Genomic DNA, 21,176 nt, shown 5'->3' with positions numbered 1-21,176 from the left:
TGGTATGTGAGGCATGTGTATGTGCGCTATGTTCAGAGGAGGGTATTTACAGACAACAGCAACTGTGTGTGTGTGTGTGTGTGTGTGTGTGTGTGTGTGTGTGTGTGTGTGTGTGTGTGTGTGCAGATACTTACATGCTGTTCTTTACATAACACACATGTCTCAGATGCCAGCTGGTTAAAAAATGGAACCCGACTCTCTCTTACAGTCAACAACAACAACGTCCTCGCCGGCCTCGCAGGTGCGTCCCCCTCCCCGCTGCAGCTGGCGCTCACAGCCAATGGGATCGCATCAAAGAATGGCTCCGCCCCTCCAGGTGACTGTTCAGGTGAGTGTAACACAGTAACACACCAGCACCAGACTCCATTAAGAAATGTGGTGATTTTAAGAGTTGTTGAGTCAAAACAAACTTTTTGAACTCATCCTGCTTTCCCATGATCCTCTTCTGTTCCTCCGCAGGTGCCGAGCCGCCGTCTGAAGGTGACGCCCCCGCCGACCCCGACCACCTGATGGAGGACGGCGAGGATGGAGAGGAGGCGGAGCCAATCAGTAAAGAGGAGGCGGCAGAGAGACTGCTGGTAGGACTCTGATTGGACGAGACTCTGATGTGTGTGACGCTGAGGCTGGTCTCCTCTGATTGGACGAGACTCTGATGTCTGTGTGTGTGTGTGTGTGTGTGTGTGTGTGTGTGTGTGTGTGTGTGTGTTGGTGTTTTCAGGAGACAGAGAAGATCATCGCCGAGCTCAACGAGACGTGGGAGGAGAAGCTGAGGAAGACGGAGTCCATCCGTCTGGAGAGGTGAGGAAGACGAGCTCCATATGATAGAAACTGAAGGAGAGGACTACAACTCCCAGGATGCATTTCAGCAAGACATCTAACATCTGTGTGTGTGTGTGTCTCGCCCAGAGAGTCCCTGCTGGCAGAGATGGGCGTGTCCATTAAAGAAGATGGAGGGACGTTGGGCGTCTTCTCTCCTAAAGGAGTGAGTTTATATATTATTATATTATTATATATGTGAGTACCTGTCGTCCTGCAGCAGCAGACAGACGTGTGTGTGTGTGTGTGTCTGTCTGACTTCCTGTGTGTGTGTTGCAGACGCCTCACCTGGTCAACCTGAACGAGGACCCTCTGATGTCCGAGTGTCTGCTGTACTACATCAAGGAGGGCTTCACCAGGTCTCACCTGTCACTGATCAATCACCTGACTGCTGTCCAGAGCTGCTGGTTCCACGCTCACCTGTGTGTGTGTGTGTGTGTTTCAGGGTGGGACAGCAGGACGTGGACATCAAACTGTCCGGTCACTTCATCAAAGAGATCCACTGTGTGTTCGTCAGTGAGACCAACGAGCAGGGAGAAGGTGAGGACACACTTCCTGTTCCACTCAGAGGCTGACCAGACTGATCTGAGGTCAGTGAGCTCAGATCAGACTGATCGACAGGCAGCTGATCAGTCTGATCTGAGGTCAGTGAGCTCAGAGCGCCCTCTGCTGGTCGGACTGATGACAGGCAGCTGATCAGACTGATCTGAGGTCAGTGAGCCCAGAGCAGTCTGATCGACAGGCAGCTGATCAGTCTGATCTCAGGTCAGTGAGCTCAGAGCGCCCTCTGCTGGTCGGACTGATGACAGGCAGCTGATCAGTCTGATCTGAGGTCAGTGAGCTCAGAGCGCCCTCTGCTGGTCGGACTGATGACAGGCAGCTGATCAGACTGATCTGAGGTCAGTGAGCTCAGAGCAGTCTGATCGACAGGCAGCTGATCAGTCTGATCTCAGGTCAGTGAGCTCAGATCAGCCTGATCGACAGGCAGCTGATCAGACTGATCTCAGGTCAGTGAGCTCAGATCAGCCTGATCGACAGACAGCTGATCAGTCTGATCTCAGGTCAGTGAGCTCAGAGCGCCCTCTGCTGGTCAGTGTGATCGACAGACAGCTGATCAGTCTGATCTGAGGTCAGTGAGCTCAGAGCGCCCTCTGCTGGTCGGACCGCAGCAGCTGCAGCTCAGAAACAACCTTCACAGATAAAGTTAGATTAACTGTTATATTAATGTCTTCATCATAAAACAATCAGGTCACATCATTAAACACATGATGATGTCACACTGAAGCTGCTCGGATGTTTCACATTATTTTCATGGATCCGTCTCAGCACGTTCACCAGAAAACAAAAACAACATAGTTTACAAGAAAGTATTTCTCTAAACAATCTCCTGAAAACTACAGTACCCATGATCCTCGGCTGCTGTTGCCATGGAGAAGGAGCCATGATGGAAGTTGTTGATGTTGAGTTCAACCCAAAAACACTAAAAGTAAAATCAGTTTTCTGACAGAATCATGAACTCTGATTGGATGTTTCTCGCTGAAATGCATCTTGGGAGTCGTAGTTAACTTTCAGTTTAAGTCCTCAGGCTGCAACTTTAACTGAAGCCTTTAACATGTGTGTGTGTGTGTCTCTGTCTGTCTGTGTGTGTGTGTGTGTGTGTGTGTGTGTGTGTGTGTCTCTGTCTGTCTGTGTGTGTGTGTGTGTGTGTGTGTGTGTGTTCAGTGAGTGACCCTCTCTCTTCTTCTTCTCTCTGCTAAAAGCTGCCAGGAAATCTGTCAGGTATCGTTCTAACAGTCAGTGTTACCGTGGTGACGTCACCTCCATCTTATCACACCCGTGTTTCCTGTGCCCCCCCCCCCCCCCCCCCACCCTCACTGTGTGTGTGTGTGTGTGTGTGTGTGTGTGTGTGTGTGGATCATCCCTCCTGTGTGGCGTCCTGGTGGCGTGCAGATGTGTAACAGCTGTGTTGTGTCTGCAGTGGTCGTCACTCTGGAGCCGCTGATCGGAGCCGAGACGTACGTCAACGGGAAGCAGATCAGCGAGGCCGTCGTCCTCAAACAAGGTGACGGACTGAAGCTGAGAGACAATACAGATGTGGTGCAGATGTGGTGCAGATGTGGTGCAGATGTGGTGCAGATTTGATTCAGCAGCACTCACTCTTATGATGAACTACATGCTTTTATTGTGAAGCAGTTTTATTTTGAAGGCGATTGAAGATGACTCTTTTCCTAATAATGACATTTAAATGTGTCTTGTTGTGGCTCCTGACTGACCTCAGCACTGAGCTCAGTCAGCGGGTGGAGCTCTTCTCTGATTGGTCGATCCTTACTTCCTGCTGTAACTCTGGTGGTTGCTAGGTAACCGCATCGTGATGGGGAAGAACCACGTGTTCCGCTTCAACCACCCGGAGCAGGCGAGGCTGGAGAGGGAGCGCAGCCTCCCGGCCGACCAGCAGGGCGAGCCCGAGGACTGGAACTACGCCCAGAAGGAGCTGCTGGAGAAGCAAGGCATCGACATCAAACTGGAGATGGAGAAGAGGTAGAGACTCAGTTATTGATCACAGTTATTGATCGCTGCTGATCACAGATGTTGTTCTTATCTACAGCTGCAAAGAGAACCGTAGATAAATCTTTGCTGCTTCATGATACAAGACACAGACACGTTGGGCTGATCGATTGATAGACGTACAGGCTGATTGGTTGATTGATTGGTTGATTGATTGGTTGATTGATTGATTGGTTGGTGTGTGTCTCAGACTGCAGGACATGGAGATTCAGTACCGGAAAGAGAAGGAGGAGGCAGATCTGCTGCTGGAGCAGCACAGACTGGTACGTCTCTGATCGTTTGATCCACAGCAGCTCATCACACAGCTGATCCATGATCAATAATCAGTAATCAATATGTCTGTGTGTGTGTGTGTGTGTGTGTGTGTGTGTGCAGTATGCAGACAGTGACAGTGGAGACGACTCTGACAAACGCTCCTGTGAGGAGAGCTGGAGGCTGATCTCCTCCCTGAGAGAGAAACTACCTGCTAACAAGGTAAAACACCTGTCACACCTGTCTGTGTGTCTCACCTGTCTGTCTGTGTGTCTCTCACCTGTCTGTGTGTCTGTCTCTCAACTGTCTGTCTGTGTGTCTCACCTGTCTGTCTGTGTGTCTCACCTGTCTGTCTGTGTGTCTCACCTGTCTGTCTGTGTGTCTGTCTCTCACCTGTCTGTCTGTGTGTCTCACCTGTCTGTCTGTGTGTCTCACCTGTCTGTCTGTGTGTCTCTCACCTGTCTGTCTGTGTGTCTCACGTGTGTGTCCCTCTCACCTGTCTGTCTGTGTTGGTCTCACCTGTCTGTCTGTGTGTCTGTCTCTCACCTGTCTGTCTGTGTGTCTCACCTGTCTGTCTGTGTGTCTGTCTCTCACCTGTCTGTCTGTGTGTCTCACCTGTCTGTCTGTGTGTCTCACCTGTCTGTCTGTGTGTCTCACCTGTGTGTCCCTCTCACCTGTCTGTCTGTGTTGGTCTCACCTGTCTGTCTGTGTGTCTCACCTGTCTGTCTGTGTGTCTGTCTCTCACCTGTCTGTCTGTGTGTCTCACCTGTCTCTCTGTGTGTCTCACCTGTCTGCCCCTCTCACCTGTCTGTCTGTGTGTCTCACCTGTGTGTGTGTCTCACCTGTGTGTGTGTCTCACCTGTCTGTCTGTGTGTCTCACCTGTCTGTCTGTGTGTCTCACCTGTCTGCCCCTCTCACCTCTCTCACCTGTCTGTCTGTGTGTCTCACCTGTCTGCCCCTCTCACCTCTCTCACCTGTCTGTCTGTGTGTCTCACCTGTGTGTGTGTCTCACCTGTGTGTGTGTCTCACCTGTCTGTCTGTGTGTCTCACCTGTCTGTCTGTGTGTCTCACCTGTCTGCCCCTCTCACCTCTCTCACCTGTCTGTCTGTGTGTCTCACCTGTCTGTCTGTGTGTCTCACCTGTCTGCCCCTCTCACCTGTCTGTCTCTCACCTGTCTGTCTGTGTGTCTCACCTGTCTGTCCCTCTCACCTGTGTGTCTGTGTGTCTCACCTGTGTGTCCCTCTCACCTGTGTGTCCCTCTCACCTGTGTGTCTCCAGGTACAGTCCATAGTGAAGCGCTGTGGTCTGCCCAGCAGTGGGAAGAGGAGGGAGCCTCTCAGAGTCTATCAGATCCCTCAGAGGAGGCGGATCAGCAAGGACCCCAAGAGGGTCACCATGGAGGACCTCCGCATGCAGGCGGTCAAAGAGATCTGCTACGAGGTCAGAGCGCGCGCACACACACACACACACACACACCTGGCTGTACCTGTGTTGTGACTGGCTCCTCCCCCTCAGGTGGCTCTGGGAGACTTCCGTCACTCCCGTCAGGAGATCGAAGCGCTGTCCATCGTCAAGATGAAGGAACTCTGCCGCATGTACGCCAAGAAGGACTCCAGCGAGAAGGACAGCTGGAGGGCCGTGGCCCAGGACGTCTGCGACACCGTGGGCATCGGAGAGGAGAGGAGCCCCCCCGCTGAGGAGGGAGGTGGAGGAGGAGGAGGAGGAGGAGGAGGAGGAGGAGAGACGGGGGAGGGAGGACAGAAGAAAAACGTGTACGATCTGAAGGCCCACATCGACAAACTGACTGATATTCTGGAGGTGAGTTCACGAGCTTCAGAGGGCTGTAATGCTAACATGCTAATGCTAAAGGTCACCATGGTGCTGTAGGTTAGCGTGTTAGCATGCTAACAGTCACATGACGAACATGAACGTGATCAACGTAACGAGCTGGTTGGTAAAATGTGTTCCAGGAAGTGAAGCTGCAGAACAACATGAAGGACGAGGAGATCAAAGCTCTGAGGGACAGAATGATCAAGATGGAGAGCATCATACCTGTGCAGGTACGTCCTCACCCCGTCCTGTCTGCAGCACCCTGAGGGACGCCGCTCTGAGTCCTGTCTGATCTCTGCTTGTTTCCAGGACGACGGCGAGGACGGCGAAGACGAAGAGTCGCCGCAGAGAGAGGGGGGCGGGGAGGGCACCCGCCAACCGGAGGTCAGGGTGAAGAGACTGATGGACGAGGACCCGGCGTTCAGGAGGGGACGCCTCCGCTGGCTGAAGCAGGAACAGCAGCGAATCCTGAACCTGCAGCAGCAGAACATCACCAAGAAACTACGAGGACAGAACCAGAACCAGAACCAGGGTCAGTGTCACACCACAGAGAACCGGACTCACAGTTCTGTTGTTTTAGTGCTAACATGCTAACAAATGCTAACTAGAAGTTTGATGTTATAGTGCTGTAGTTTAGTGTGATAGCGTGCTAATATTAGCTAACAGAACCAGAACCAGGGTCGGTGTTAGAATGGTTGATGTGGTTGGTTGAAACAGGAAGTGATGTCATGCGTGTCTCTCCCTCCTGCAGGTCAGAACTCCCCCGTCGTCCCTGTCCACCTCCCCGGGACCGGCCGCTTCATCCCGCCGCAGGAGTGCAAGCTCAAGTTCCCCTTCAAGAGTAATCCCGCCCACCGGTTGTCATGGGGACCAGCCAGCGCCGCCCTCGAGGCTCTGGGTCTGGGGGAGGGAGGAGATGGGGGGGAGTACAAGGAGGAGGGAGGAGTGATGGAGGGTAAAGGTTCTCCCTCACCTCCTCCTCCTCTTCCTCCTCAGGGTCAGACTCCTGCCCTCCTGCCCCTCCCCTTCCAGGCCCCGCCCCCTCGCATGCGCACGCCCAGCCCTCATCGCGCCTGGCAACAGCGTAACCAGGGAAACTTCTTCCAAAACAACCAGCACCGCTACCGTCGCAACTCTCTGGACAGCTCCAGCCATGGCAACAGTAACTATGATAACAACCAGCATCATGGCGGCGGAGGCGGCGGCGGCGGCGGTCACCAGGGGCGACCGAGACAGAGGCGGGGGGTGTCGCCTGTGCCGGGAGGGGAGAGAGGCGGGGGGAGAGGAGGAGGAGGAGGGAGGGACAGAGACGGAGGCTTCCATTATAATCCACACCAGCACCATCAGTACCACCACCACCCCTACTACAATCCCCACAATGCACCATTCCAGCCAGGCCCTCACCCCAACTACCACAGCCTGCCGCGCTCCGGGGTCCCGCCCCCTCCTGACATGCTGCTGGGGCCGGGTCCACCGCCGCCACCGATGGGGTGGGGCTTCACCACCCCGCCCAGGATGAGACGGCAGTTCAGCGCACCGGACCTCAAAAACAACAAGGAGACCCCCATCTGACCTCTGACCCCAGGGAGGCCTCTGATTGGCTGCAGGACACCGGGCGGTCCTGATGCTGTACAGAATGGGCTGTGTGTGTGTGTGTGTGTGCGTGTGTGTGTGTCAGCGTGTGTGTAGCTTGCTCCTAGCCTCTACATTAGCATGGGTTAGCTGTTTCCATGGCGACACTGTTTTAGGAAGTGGATTCTTTTGTTTTGTAATTTTTGCAGTCCGTCAAACAGGAAGTGTATCACGTTGTGATTTAGATTTATTGATTTCCTTGAATGCTGATATTCTGGTGTTGATCAGTCGTTTATAACGAGGTGCCTTAAAGCTGAGCTGTTAGCTCCCGCGGCTAGTTACTGTTAGCACAAGTCTCCTGTCGAAGCTGTTTTTTACTTAAAGATGAAGTACGTCGGGTTGTTCGTGGGCGTTTTAAACTTACATGGACTTTAACTGTTAGCAGCTGTTAGCCCAGGAGGCTAACTAGCCTGGTTCAGCCTGAGAGGTGTGTGTTAGCTTGGGCTAGTAAGTTAGCCTGAGTGGCTTTTCACGCTAATGAACTGAATCATCGTATGTGGTGAAGTGCTACAAAAGCCCAAGATTTGCACAGTTGAAAGTGTTAGCCTAGCCTAGCCTAGCCTAGCCTATACAGGGCAGCATTCAGGTTGTGTGGGAGTCTCAGGTTGTTCGACTTCAGCAGCAGCTCCGACGTGTTCAACATCCCGTCGATCACCAGCAGCAGAAACATAAGTACAGACTGAGCGGCAGGTTTCACAGTGTCGGCGCTCTCTGCTGGACAAACTCTGTAATGGCAGCCGATTACATCACGCAGCTCTCGGCCGCTGTGGTCATAAACACAAGTTCTCACATCGGAGCAGCTAAAACTAACAAACGTTTGACACTAACAGGTGGATTCAGCGCCGCGTTTCTCTTTAAAATGGATCCTGTGATGTTGCTGTCAGCCAGCTGAGAGCCGGGCTGAAGCTCGTAGTTTCCGTTTCTCCCACGCCACTTGAATGCTGCGTCGCCGAGTGCTACAAACCAAAGAGAGCTGACAGACACACTGCTGTACAGACGGAGGGACGGACGATCATTGTGTCGGAGGAGGCGAGGAGGCGAGGACGGATCTTTTTAAAGCGTTGTGTGTATATTTGAAGTGTATCCTGACTTGTGTTGTGTTTTATGAAGATGAATCTATTTTAAAAACAGGCTGCGACATTTTGAAACGTGCTCGACTTCAACGTCTCCGCCAATCGTGGGAAATGTAGAAAGTGAAGCCTCATGGGAGATGTAGGACTTATTTAACTGACATGGGACGAGATGTGGGAGAACCGATGGATTATGATGTATGTAGGGCCGTGTGAGCAAGGAACTCTGGGAAATGTAGTTTTAGACTGAAGGGACGAGAGAAGAAGGAAGAGTGAGACACTAAAAGAAATCTGAGACACGATAAGCTTTGAAACACTACGACATGTTCTGTGGGATTTGAACCTATACTGAGATATTATTGTTGTTATTGTGTCGACATCAGTTGCAGAAAGAAGGGATGAAGGATGAACCGCTGCCTTCAGGAGACGTCCGGAAGTTGGAAATTGTGGCTTTTTCCTGCCTGATGTTGCATTTAATGTCACTTTACTGATAAACACAATGAAACGTGTCGTCATTAAACTTGATGTGAGAAATGTTTTTTCTCTTGTTGACTGAATCTGCCAGAAGTAGAAGAAATAAAGACATGAATAAATAAAGGACTCTATAAATCAATGAAACACGTAAAGCAGCTAACGACCGCCATCGATGAGTCGCTCTGTGTCCAGAGAAGCTGCGACTGTTTCTGCTCCATCACAGACTTTCATTGATTATCTGATGAGTTGAAAGTCAGAGCAGATCTTGAACGCAGCATCGTGAGATGTTTCTGTCACTGATGCGTTCACTGCCCCTCTGAAATGTAGGAAGTTATAATAAGAACCACAGAGCCACAAATTTCCCACTTCCCATGTCAGACCTGAACGCAGCGTCGGTGTCTAACCTGCCCTGAATGATGACATGTTTACTGTCGGGAGGAGCTGCGAGTTAGCCGCCCTGCCAAACCCCGCCCACTCAGAGCAAGGCATTGTGGGAGATGACGAGTGGAGCGTCTTTGTGCTCCGTGACTTGAGACCTTTTCAGGTCAGAACCAACCAATGGGAGCGCTCCTTCGACCGCACAGCGGCAGGGAGTCGCCGTGACGATGATGACAAAAACAAAAGGAATTGATTGTGATTGGCCAGAGAAGCATGACATCAGCAGGATTTGTTTCTGCCTTGTTTTGCTCTGCTGGCTCTGGAACCGACCAATCACAGGACAATCTGGATAACCTGCTGCCACCGCCGGGGCTGATGGGAAACAATGTTTCCTTTTTATGTTTTGTTCTTTTTTTCTGTTTTTAAAAACAAACATTTTTTATGTCCAGCAGAGGCTTCTGATTGGCTCTTTTCTCTTCTTCGTGTATTCATTTGCTTCGTGTCCTGAATATTTTAACCCCGCCTACATGTTCGACCTTTGCTTTGTGATGTCATCACGTCATCATCGCTGTTATTAATATAATTACGATTAAGTGTCTTTAATGTTGGGTTCTGTTGGATGCTGCTACAGGGAGCTTCACCCTCATGCAACCGTCTGAGTGTGTGCGTGTGTGTGTGTGTGTGTGCGTGTGTGTGTGTGCTGAATGTGGATGTGTGTGTGTGTGTTGGATGTGTGTGTGTGTGTTGGATGTGTGTGTGCAGGTTAATTAGAATCGTAATCTTTGGTGTGTTTTTGTTAAAGCTGATTTTATTGTTTCTTCTAATCGTCTGTTTAGTTTGTTGTGTTGGAGGTTTGAGGAGGGGGAGGGGCCTGAGGAGGAGGAGGAGGGGCCTGTGGGGAGGGGGCCGTTGCCGAGGCAACTCTACACAGAATTCCGGAACATTCTAGAACCCTCGCTGACTGGCCCCGCCCATTCCCTACAGCCCTGCTCCAATCACGACCTCAGACTCTGTGACATCACAGCACGATGTGGCTTCAGGACTCTGGGACACATGATGACATCATGGTCTAGCCCTCCTCCTATTGGCTCAGAGCCCCTCAGACGTTTTGTTTCCTTCCTGTCTGTTGTTGTTTTCGTTGTATCAGGAACCAATCTCAGGCTCTACCTGCAGACAACACGATGGCAATAAAGTGTCGACGAGACTGAAAACTGAACTCGCCTCCTGCTTCACTGTGTAGAGAGCTGAGCTACGGTGGCTCAGAGGGACAAAACACACACACACACACACACACACACACACACACACACACACACACTGTCGGCTGTTCACCTGCACACATTAAAGTGAGAGTTTCTCCTCCGTCAGCCACACGAGGGCAGCGACGAGGCTCAGAGCGCTCCGTCAGCACTGTGATGAACAGAACCGTTTGTTTAGTAACACAGAACCATCATCAGAACCAACACCATTAAAACAATCAGAGGAGAAGACAGACTCTCATGCAGAACTCCATTAAGAAACTTCATAATTTAACTTCAGTATCTCAGTGACCCAGTGAGAACACTGCTAACTGCTAACAGGAGCTGCTAACAGCTAATTCTGCTAATATAAATGGACTCAATGTAAACAAATGCAGGGAGAACGTAGCTAATGGGTGAGCCTGGTTATCTTTAAAGCTGATATGAGATGTAGGTTATAATAAAGTGTGCCGGGCTGCTGTAAATTAGCCTGTGGTACGAATCATATATGAGTGGATTTACAGTAGAGACCGCTGCTCCACAACTGGACCTCTGTTCTGTTAAATGTCACCGTTCAGACCCAAAGTGGAAACAGAGGGACAGAACAGAGAGATCCAGTTCATGTCGGCTGTTTGAAGAAGCTTATTGTTTTGCTGCTATTTGCTGCAAAGAGACGAGAGACGTGTTTTTCTCTGTTTACTCTGTTAATAGCACAAAACTTGACACTACTGTACACGGGAGACAGAGCGCATGCGCAGCTCCGGGTTCAGCACCTTGGACAGTTCAGCGCGCGCAATCAGCGCGCAGGTATTTAAATGTCTGACACATTGAAAACCGTAAATTACCAAAAAACAGCCGGGTTTTAATTAACCGCTGGGTGCAGGTGTATATTTTGGTAAATAACGGCCAGTTCCAAATAAATGCAGAGCAGTGGCGTGCGCAGACTTTTTGAAGGGCAGAGGCGAAAAGAAGGGCACTTAAGCGCGCATTTAGGCTCCCAAGAGGGCACTTTAGCGCGTGTTTTGGCTCCCAAGAGGACAGTTTATCATGTTTTAACCAGCCAAGGGGGCAGTTTAGTGTGTTTTGCCAACCAAGAGGGCACTTTAGCATGCTTTTTTGGCTCTCAGGGGGGCATTTTAGCGCGCGTTTTGGCTCTCAGGAGGGCACTTTAGCGCGCGTTTTGGCTCTCAGGAGGGCACTTTAGCGTGTGTTTTGGCTCTCAGGAGGGCACTTTAGCGCGCGTTTTTCAACAATTGGGCCACTGCCCCCCCCTTGTGCACATCACTGATGCAGAGTCTAATATATTTATTTTTCAAGGAAGAAGATGCTGCACATTTTTCTTCTTCGCCTTTTTCACGTGTTGTGCTGCTTTCTGTCAGTCAGTAATCACACTGATGGCTCGGGTGCAGCAAAAAAATAAAAAGTACAACTTGAAATTCAAACTTTCTGTCGTTATATATTCAGAGGAAAACTCTGGAGAAGCAGCCGCTAGACGTTTCTCTGTCGACCCCAAGAGAGTGAGAGAAACTGAGCTTCAGCGTCTGTCTGAGGAGGACAGCAGCAGGACCAGGCTGTCTGCTGGAGGGAGGAAGAAGGCCAACGAGGAGCCTGAGATAAACATGCGGGGATGAGTTATCAGCAAACGGGCACAACACGAGAGAGTGTCCCGCAAAATGATCAGGGCGATGGAGAAACAAATGTACGCCACCGTGAGTGACAGCAGAGATGAAGAGTTTCCTCCGCCGCAACAACTTCACTTGCAGAAGACAACTATTGCCCAGCAGGATGCCGGAGAATTCACCGAGAAGCTGGAGAAGTTTGTGACATTTTCATCCCGGATGATTGAAAGAATCAGGAATTAAACGCCTGGTCTGTTAAGTGATTGAAACAAATAAACGCCCGGCTGTTATTTGTACACAACCACAGTCACAACATGCCCGGCGGGCCAGAACACATTTATAAAAACAAATTATAAAAAAATTACTGGCAGTGTTCTGGGCTCTGAGTTAAACACATTGATCATCATAATCCGAACTGTGATTGATTGACATCGGTCAATCACTGTAAAGATGAAGTTTTTTGTGTATATTAAATTTTAAATGTTTAAGAAAATAAAAACCACAATAAAACTTTTAAAGCAAATTATATTGAAAACAAACATATAGTTCTATTTTAGTTTGTTTTCTCCATGAATCTCTCTGGGTGGCCTGTGCACCTGCAGGCCCCCCCAGAGCTCCGAGCTCCGCCCCTGAGGCCGGGTTCAGCTTCTCCTGGCACCGAGACGCTCGCAGTCTTTCAGGAGCTCGTTGTCACAATGCAGCTCTTCATCCTCCTCTTCCTCCTCCTCTCCCACGTCGACGTGGTCACCGCGGTGGCCGGTTGCCGCAGCGACAGGGACAGAGACCACCGGTCGCGACTGAACTGCACAGCGCTCGGCTTCAGCGACGTCCCGGCGGGACTCGACCCCACGACCAAGGTAACACACTGACAGACGGAGGTCAGCAGACTGCAGTCTGTCTTCAGTCCAGAGGGACGTGAGACGGGTTTGTTTTTATTTCTTGATGTATTAGTTGTATCTAGATGTATGGAAGCCCGGAGGGACACGTGGAGCTGATCCATGTTCTGTTGTCTCTCTCGTGTCCTGAAGAACTGCTCAGAAACAGCAGGTCCATTCTCAGGTTCTGGTTGTTCGACATCTGTGGAGAAAAGTTATAAACATTCCCTGAGCAGAATTTAGTTTTTTCACTCAGCTTCAAATTATTTTTTTCCCTTGGATTGTCGATAAAATTAAAGGTTCTTTCATGTGTGAGTTAATAATTCTCCTTAAATAAATGTTTGTTGTCACAAAGTTCAGATCCTGTGTCGATGACATGAGAACTGACAAAGGTTTGCAGGTTCAACTTTCTACATGTGGGTGGATGACGTGAACTCAAATCCAAAGTGGAAAAAAAAAAAATTCTAAAAATGACATATAATTATCTTGCTTAATATGTGAATAACTCAAAACTGAATGTGTCCCTTTCTAATTATTTATTTATTTTGCATTTTATTCACTTTTTTGTGTGGTAGTCCTAAATATTGTCCACCGGTGTGACAACACTTTCAATGTTAATATGTAATTCAGAGATTGTGTGACAGATAAGACAATTACGCACAATCCTTATCAATTTGAACTAATTATATTCCCACATAAAAAGTAACTAATACAAATTCACAATCATGTTATTATCCTACTATAAGATGTACACATAGGGACTTCACCCAAACGTCTGGATTATATTCATTATAATTTGTATAAAACCTAATGTAGCTTCATTCCATCCTTATATGTGCATAGTGATGATATCATTATAATACTATTCAACACTTTTTACATGAATTTGTACTTTTGCACTTATAATTCAGTTTGTCACACCACAGGACAACAAAGTGTACCGGTATGCCCCTGTGTTGTACAAGGTCACATTTATTATTTCTTGTTCGAATTCATTTAAAAATTCACTAAAATAAAGTTACAACTTCAAGTTCAAATGTTTTTGTACAATAAAGTCAGAAGAAAGAAGAAGAAACCATCATTCCCATAAAAAAGACTTGGGAGCCATCGTAACATTTAGCAACATAACATGAAAATGTAAACAAATTGACCTGGCTTATTACTTTTCTTGTTACTTTCTTCTCTAAAATTCACTAAAATAAAAAGATTAAAGTTTTAAGTTGAAGGTTATTTGTGATAAAAAGTTAAAACTACTGTTCTCAGTATTTAATTCAGTCACATTTTTCATACAACTCAAGTAAAATCATTTTTCAAATAGCCATAGGGCCTTTTTGTCACATTTCATAACCATAAATGGAACTGACCTAAAAAAACAAACTACTGTTTGGGTAAAATTCAGTAAGAAATGTATTCAGCCTCTCCCTATACTTCCAGGGCCGTATTCACAAAGAATCTTAAGGCTAAAAGTAGCTCCTAACAGGTGAATTTAGGAGCAACTCCTAAAAATAATGGGCGTGTCAGTCGTAACTTTAGGACTCCTAATTTTTGAAAATAAGAGTTATTCACAAAACATTTTAAGCCTAAAAGTAGCACCTAAGTCTGGGAGACCTTAGAAGTAGTCCAGAGGACTCCTGACTCGCTAAGACCTGGTCACAGCCGAATGTTCTGGAGACGCTAAATAACAGAGAATTATTAAAACGATGTTGGATGGAAGGGATCAAAGTTGTGGTTGAGTTGGTGAGGGACGCAATAACGTCCCCAACCAACTGAAACAATCCAATAACGCCGGAGTTAAAATGTTTGGCAACACTCCGGTATTTGGCTACGGGGAAAATGCAGCTCTTCACCCGGGACTAGTATTACCTGGAGACCTCAAGTGATTTAGAAATGATCCCACCACGTCTGTGTTTCGTGCGGCGAATTCGCACAGGATAAGCAGTCTGTGTTTTAACTCGACTTTACTGACATTATCCCCCCGGTCAATCACACCGGAGCCTTACTGGAGCAGCACAACTGTTATATATGGATATTTTTAATATAATAACTGGTGAGCCTGTTGAAAGATGGAAACATGTTCCTTACCGCATGCTGCCATGCATGTAATCCATCTAATCATCTTTCCAGATTTCGCTCTTCTGATGAGCCTCCTGAATTTGCACCCAAAATGCTGTCAAACCTTTTATTTATAATTCCCAACGCAGCCTCCATAATTCTCGACCGGGAAAAAGGCAGAAAAAGGTGGAAAACACAAAAAACCTTAAGAGAAACAAAAAAACGACCCCAAATCACAGAGATGCCGATTCACACGGGACTGATATTATCACATGACCTCTGTGGTTGGTGAAATATGCGGTGGAATTTTTACTTTACAAATTACGGACGTGGCAGATTCGCACGGGATTTAGATCACACTTAATTCTCCTCATAAATACATTTCTTTATCCAATATCTTTTTGTCATGGGTTTGTAGGCATCTTCCTTATTTTCACTTCATGCATTGCGTAGCCTAAATAACTTTTCAATGGGCTGCCCTGTCACTCAACAACCAATCACCGTTGTCACCGCTTCTGAGTGCGTCCTTAACTGGCCAGACACTATTCTGATAGCTTGTTTAATGACATTTGCAAATGTAAATTTGAAATGCATGAAATATTTAATAAACCAGCTGAATACGCTTTGTTTAGACTGAAAACAACATTTCATGAGTCAGGGGAAAAAACAGGCAGGCTCTTGGTTAAACAGCTCAAAGAACAAAGTACTGCACATGTAATTCCAGCAATAAGATCTCTGACGACTTCCTCCAAGTGAATTAATGAGGTCTTTAAAGACTTTTATGAGAAGTTGTACAAATCGTCAGGTACCCCAAATAAACTGTCACTGCAGAACTTTTTTATGAATATAAATCTTCCAAACCTATCACCTGAAAAGGTAGCTTTCTTAGATGAACCAGTGACCCAGCGAGAGGTGAGAAATGCCATTAGATCCATGAAATCAGGGAACTCACCTGGAACTGACGGTTTCCCTGCCGAATATTAATAAGAGTACATCGACATAATTGCCCCAGTACTAATCAATGTAAATGAAGAAGCTTTTCAGACTGGCTCACTCCCGCCATCTCTGACTGACGCACTTATCTCACTCATTCCTAAAAAGTTTAGGGATCATACAGACCCTGCCAATTTTAGACCAATTAGCCTCATTAACGTGGATAGTAAAATACCGGCCAAAGTACTGGCCATACGGCCTCGAAACAGTTCTACCATACATCATACACTCAGATCAAGTGGGCTTTATAAAGGGTAGATCTTCAACTGATAACCCGTGAAGGATCTTACATTTAATGTGGTTGAACTCTTCCAATACAGCTCCTGTGGTTGCCGTTTCGTTAGATGCTGAGAAGGCCTTTGACAGGGTCGAGTGGGGATTCTTACACTCGGCCCTGTCGGAGTTTGGTTTTGGCACCAGTTTCAGCAAATGGGTAAAAATAATGTATAATGCTCACAAGGCAGCAGTCATGACAAATGGTGTGACTTCGCCATTTTTTGATCTTGCTAGAGGAACCCGACAAGGGTGTCCCATTTCGCCACTCCTGTTTACGATCGCTTTGGAACCTTTGGCAATTGCCATAAGAACAAACCCTTCCATTAGTGGAGTGATTGGTGGTGGTAGTGAGCACAAATTAATTCTTTTATGCGGATGACATTCTTTTTCTGACCAGAGATCCTAAAGACTCATTGCCTGTGTTAATGCACACCATATGTGAATACTCTAAGCTTTCAGGCTACCAGATCAACTGGACCAAATCTGAGGTGATGCCCATATCCAAACACTGCCATCCACAGGTAATAACACAACATAACTTTAGATGGATTACTAAAGGCATGATCTACCTAGGTATTAAACTAAGCCCAGACCTACAGGAGATAACCACACTTAACTTTGATCCGCTCCCTCAAAAAACCAAAACAAACCTGGGAAAGTGGGGGAAGTTGAACCTGACCCTGTGGGGTAAAGTAAATGTTGTTAAGATGGTAATAGCCCCACAATTCAACTACTTATTCATGATGATACCACTCAATATATCTGATCATATTTTTAAACAGTATGATAGTCTCATTAAAGACTTTCTGTGGGCTGGAAGGAAGCCCAGATTTAAGCTGAGCAAAATGTATGCACCCAAAGATAAAGGCGGGCTTGGTTTACCTGATGTTAGACTGTATAGTTGGTCATTTAAAATGGCCAAGATAGCTAAACTCTGGAGTGGCACAGTGGATGGTTTAGAATGGGCTGCTATTGAAAAGGCTCTTGCCGTGCCATTCCACCCTATGTGTGTGATAACCCAGCAGTCAAAAGATAAACAGAGAGATTATAATCCAATTATTAAACACTCTAGGGAGGTCTGGGCAAAAGTTCATAAAGTCCACAAGATCTCACATCGCAAACAGCAATATGCCTCACTTTGGTTAAACCCAGAAGTGAAAATAGGGAAACAAACAATATTTTGGAGAAGATGGTTAGACAGTGGAATACACACAATAAGCAATCTCTATAAAGATGGTATAATTAAGTCATTTGCTGAATTAGCCAAAGAATACAATCTACAAGAGAAGTGTGACTTTTGGAAATACTTGCAGGTTAGACATTGCTTAATGAAGAAGTGTCAACCAAATCAAACCAACAACCCAATTACTGACTATCTCCAAAACCCACTTAACCACAAAGCATCAACATTCTATACTAATTCAATCTATTTAACCAGTAGCTCATGTAACAATTTGAGGTTAATCTGGCAGAGGGACCTTAATTGTCAGATTGATGAAGATACATGGAAACAAATTGTGGCTGATCATGGTAAATATATCAAGGAAACTATAAAATTTTACACCGGCATTACTGGACACCATGTAGGCTTTTCAAAGTAGGACTAATAAGTACCAACACATGCTGGAATTGCAAGACAGAGATGGGCACATTCATACATCTCATATGGGAATGTTCTACGGTCAACCCATTTTGGTGAAGTGTATTGAAATTCTTAGAGGCGTGGGTAGGAATATCCTTGCCACTATCCCCACGTCTTTGCCTTATGGGAGATAAAACAGAAATTCCAAAATTGACCAAAAACGTTCATTCAGTGTTGATGGTGGGGACAACCTCAGAATTATTCTGAGACATTGGAAAGCATCCACTACCCCAACATTTACTGAGTGGAAAGCTTTGATGAGTGAAACAGCATCATGTGAGATTATGTTGGCAAGAATAAGGGCAGAGTATTTTATGGACTACCTGACCTCTAACTAGTAGGCTGTTTGTTTGCAATCCTGCACCTCTGTATTTTTGTGTTATTGTATATTGTATTGTTATTCTCTTTTTTTTCTCTCCTTTAACCAGGAACACCTAATCAATTTGTCATTTTGTTGTCCGACCTTATTATGTACGTAAGCTGTGCCTAATGAGCTATGTACCATGTTTATAAATAAAAACTTAAATTACAAAAAGAAAAGAAATGACTCCTACATAAAAACTTTTAGTCCGATTTAGGAGTACTCCTAACGTTAAGATAAAAGTCTTTGTGAATACGGGCCCTGCTCCTTTCTTTGCTTGTCATCTCATCCTCTCACTTACAACGTCGATCTCAAACTAGCCTTAAAGTGAAACTCTCCCCAAAATGTTACCTAGGCTTTTTTATGGAATGTATATGAGTCAAACCTTTGTGTAAATGCATAATTACGAACGAGACACTTTTAAGATTGACCGTATTTTCGTTTTCGACTAAAACTCATTTTCAATGGGAGTGCATGGGGCACTTTTACGCTTGCATCAAAATCTCTATTTTTGATACTGCGATCAAAATTTCATGTTGTGTCAAGCCTTCTTAGTGTTTTAAAAATAGCAATTTTGATGCTAGCATAAAAGTGCCCCATGCACTCCCATTGAAAATGAGTTTGATTCTGATAGTAAAAGTAGGAGAAAAAGGCAAAATTTGAAAAAAGAAAATGCAAACATCACTGCTACAATTAACTACTAAAGGTTGGGAGGGAAGTTAGGAGGGGGATAGGGAGCTGGGAGGTTGGGAGGTGTGAGGGAGTTAGGAGCGAAGGAGGTAAGAAAGGGGGAAGTTGGAAGGGAGGAGATTGATAGGGAGGGAGGTTGGGGGGTGGTTAGAATGGAGGGAGAGAGTGATGGTTTTGTACCCCTTGATAGAACCTACATCCACTGGTGTGACGCTGATTTGACAGGAAACAGATCTGAGCCTTCTTCTTCTCTGTGTCTCTGTTTTTAGGTCCTGTTGTTTCCCAACAACCTGTTCTCCAGCCTGTCCTGGTCCTCCTTCCAGATCTTTAAGGACATTTATGAGATCGACCTCACAGACAACAAGGTGTCAAACCACGATCACACAGATAAACACTAAGTGACAGTTTAAGTCAGCTGATGTCAGTTTTCAGGTCAAAATTTAAGAATCATTTAGTTCTGGGAAGATTTTGTTTCACATGTGAGATAAAAAACATTTTATCACACGCAACATTTCTCCTGAAAAAAGACACAGAAACATTTTTTCTGTCTTCAAAAATGTCCCCTGAAAAACTGTTTTTCACTCCTGTAAAAACAAAAAAGGTACCACGTGTTTTGTTTGGTTCCATCACTGATATCACTGGTTGTTGCTGTAAATGTTCATCAGTTCTGGTCTTCTTGATTATTGATGATCAGTGTCGGCTCTGATCAAACCACCTCAATCGACCTGTCACGATCAGATTAATGATTAAAAGGTTTCGTGGCGTTCAGGTTCCAGACGTGTCCTCCAGCGTGTCTCCAGTCCTGCCCACCCTCAGCGTCCTCCGGCTCAGCTTCAACCGTCTGACCGTGCTTTCTGGCGGCGCCTTCTCCGCCTGTCCGGGTCTGACTGAACTCTACCTGGACAACAACGCCATCGACACTCTGAGCAACAACACCTTCTCCGGACTCAGCAAGCTGGAGGTCAGTGTGCCGGCAGGAGTGTCGCTCTCTGTATTTTTAAGAAAGTGAAGTGAATATGACGAGAGAACGACTCTGCTGTGAGGTGAAACATTTAGAAGCTGATCAATAACAGAACACAGGTAGGAGGACCCGTGACTCCTTGCTGGTCGTCCTCTGATTGGCTGTTCTACCTTCTAGATTCTGGATCTGGCGTCCAATCGTATCAAGGTGCTTCCGGTGCTCATGCTCCACCCCCTCCCTGCCATAGAGATGCTCTACCTGGAGAAAAACAAGGTGGGAACACACTCACACACAGAACGCAGAACTTTGGAAGTGGACCGGTCCGAACCACTGCAGAACGTCTCGTCTTCATTTCAGATCACAGTGATGCCAAACAATTGGTTCAGCCAGAAGGAGGAGGTGCCCTACCTCTACCTCTCAGCCAATCCCTGGGCCTGCTCCTGTTCCCTTGGTTACTTGCGCCGGTACCTCGATGACTATGAACTCAACGTCTACGTCCGGGATGGCCCAATCATCAGGAGCGATGGAGAGAGTGTGGTGAGTATAGAAACAGCACCAGAACTCACTGATTCTTTCTTTCTGTCTTTGAGTAGAAACATGGAGTCTGTTTGTCTCCTACGGAGCAGGAAGTGACATCACAGGTGGTCACTTTGTGGTCAGATGTTGACGTCAGGTCTTAGAGACTCTGACATCAATTTGTGTTTTGACTTCCTTGTTCTTCGATGGTTATCTGTTCTCAGGTCTGTGACTCTCCGCGGTGGTTGAATGGTACACCTGTGATAAACCTGGAAGAATCTTATCTGTGTTACCCGGTGACAGGAGCCGGTCTAACAGGAGACCTGGACCAGCTAGTAACCTCCACGACTCCTGACAAGACAAATACGGCTGCTACTACAGTCATATATCTTGATCCTGCTACTCCTGTTCCTCCTGCAGCTGGTCCTCCTCGTACTATTCGCCCTCCTGTTACTCGTCCTCCTCCTCCTCCTACTACTACTGACATCATGGTCTAGCCCTCCTCCCATTGGCTCAGAGCCCCTCAGACGTTTTGTTTCCTTCCTGTCTGTTGTTGTTTTCGTTGTATCAGGAACCAATCTCAGGCTCTACCTGCAGACAACACGATGGCAATAAAGTGTCGACGAGACTGAAAACTGAACTCGCCTCCTGCTTCACTGTGTAGATAGCTGAGCTACGGTGGCTCAGAGGGACAAAACACACACACACACACACACACACACACACACACACACACACACACACACACACAGTCAGCTGTTCACCTGCACACATTAAAGTGAGTGTTTCTCCTCCGTCAGCCACACGAGGGCAGCGACGAGGCTCAGAGTGCTCCGTCAGCACTGTGATGAACAGAACCGCTTGTTTAGTAACACAGAACCATCATCAGAACCAACACCATTAAAACAATCAGAGCAGAAAACAGACTCTCCTGCA

The 21,176-nt window shown here is 46.9% G+C and overlaps 2 protein-coding genes across 3 annotated transcripts in view; both read left to right on the top strand.

Moving 5' to 3' along the window:
* Positions 1–10,233, top strand: part of kif1ca (kinesin family member 1C, a) — a 28,178-nt gene extending 17,945 nt beyond the window's left edge. For both annotated transcript variants that reach the window (XM_030431136.1, XM_030431137.1), the window contains 15 exons: positions 209–328; positions 460–578; positions 719–798; positions 907–982; positions 1,096–1,175; positions 1,262–1,356; positions 2,795–2,878; positions 3,174–3,354; positions 3,572–3,644; positions 3,757–3,855; positions 4,912–5,073; positions 5,149–5,451; positions 5,604–5,693; positions 5,773–5,995; positions 6,215–10,233. In XM_030431136.1, coding sequence (XP_030286996.1) covers positions 209–328; positions 460–578; positions 719–798; positions 907–982; positions 1,096–1,175; positions 1,262–1,356; positions 2,795–2,878; positions 3,174–3,354; positions 3,572–3,644; positions 3,757–3,855; positions 4,912–5,073; positions 5,149–5,451; positions 5,604–5,693; positions 5,773–5,995; positions 6,215–7,035 — 2,606 coding nt within the window. In that variant the 3' untranslated portion in view covers positions 7,036–10,233. The remainder of the gene's footprint in view (positions 1–208; positions 329–459; positions 579–718; positions 799–906; positions 983–1,095; positions 1,176–1,261; positions 1,357–2,794; positions 2,879–3,173; positions 3,355–3,571; positions 3,645–3,756; positions 3,856–4,911; positions 5,074–5,148; positions 5,452–5,603; positions 5,694–5,772; positions 5,996–6,214) is intronic.
* A 2,304-nt stretch (positions 10,234–12,537) lies between these two features.
* LOC115590022 (SLIT and NTRK-like protein 4) lies at positions 12,538–20,880 on the top strand. Its single transcript, XM_030431263.1, has 6 exons — positions 12,538–12,731; positions 19,033–19,128; positions 19,533–19,724; positions 19,902–19,997; positions 20,082–20,261; positions 20,465–20,880. Exons 1-6 carry the CDS (start codon positions 12,570–12,572, stop codon positions 20,735–20,737), a joined length of 999 nt encoding a protein of 332 aa, XP_030287123.1. The 5' UTR covers positions 12,538–12,569; the 3' UTR covers positions 20,738–20,880.
* Positions 20,881–21,176: the final 296 nt, after the last annotated feature.

Source organism: Sparus aurata, chromosome 10 (genome assembly GCF_900880675.1).
Source record: "Sparus aurata chromosome 10, fSpaAur1.1, whole genome shotgun sequence".
NCBI classification, from domain to species: domain Eukaryota; kingdom Metazoa; phylum Chordata; class Actinopteri; order Spariformes; family Sparidae; genus Sparus; species Sparus aurata.
The sequence above is the reverse complement of the archived record's forward strand: the minus strand, read 5'-3'. Positions and strand labels throughout refer to the sequence as shown.

Coding starts and splice junctions, on each gene's coding strand:
- LOC115590022 (XM_030431263.1), top strand. CDS start 12,570: ATGCAGCTCTTCATCCTCCTCTTCCTCCTCCTCTCCCACGTCGACGTG. Junction 19,725..19,901: donor CCGGACTCAGCAAGCTGGAG/GTCAGTGTGCCG, acceptor TCTACCTTCTAG/ATTCTGGATCTGGCGTCCAA. Junction 20,262..20,464: donor GGAGCGATGGAGAGAGTGTG/GTGAGTATAGAA, acceptor ATCTGTTCTCAG/GTCTGTGACTCTCCGCGGTG.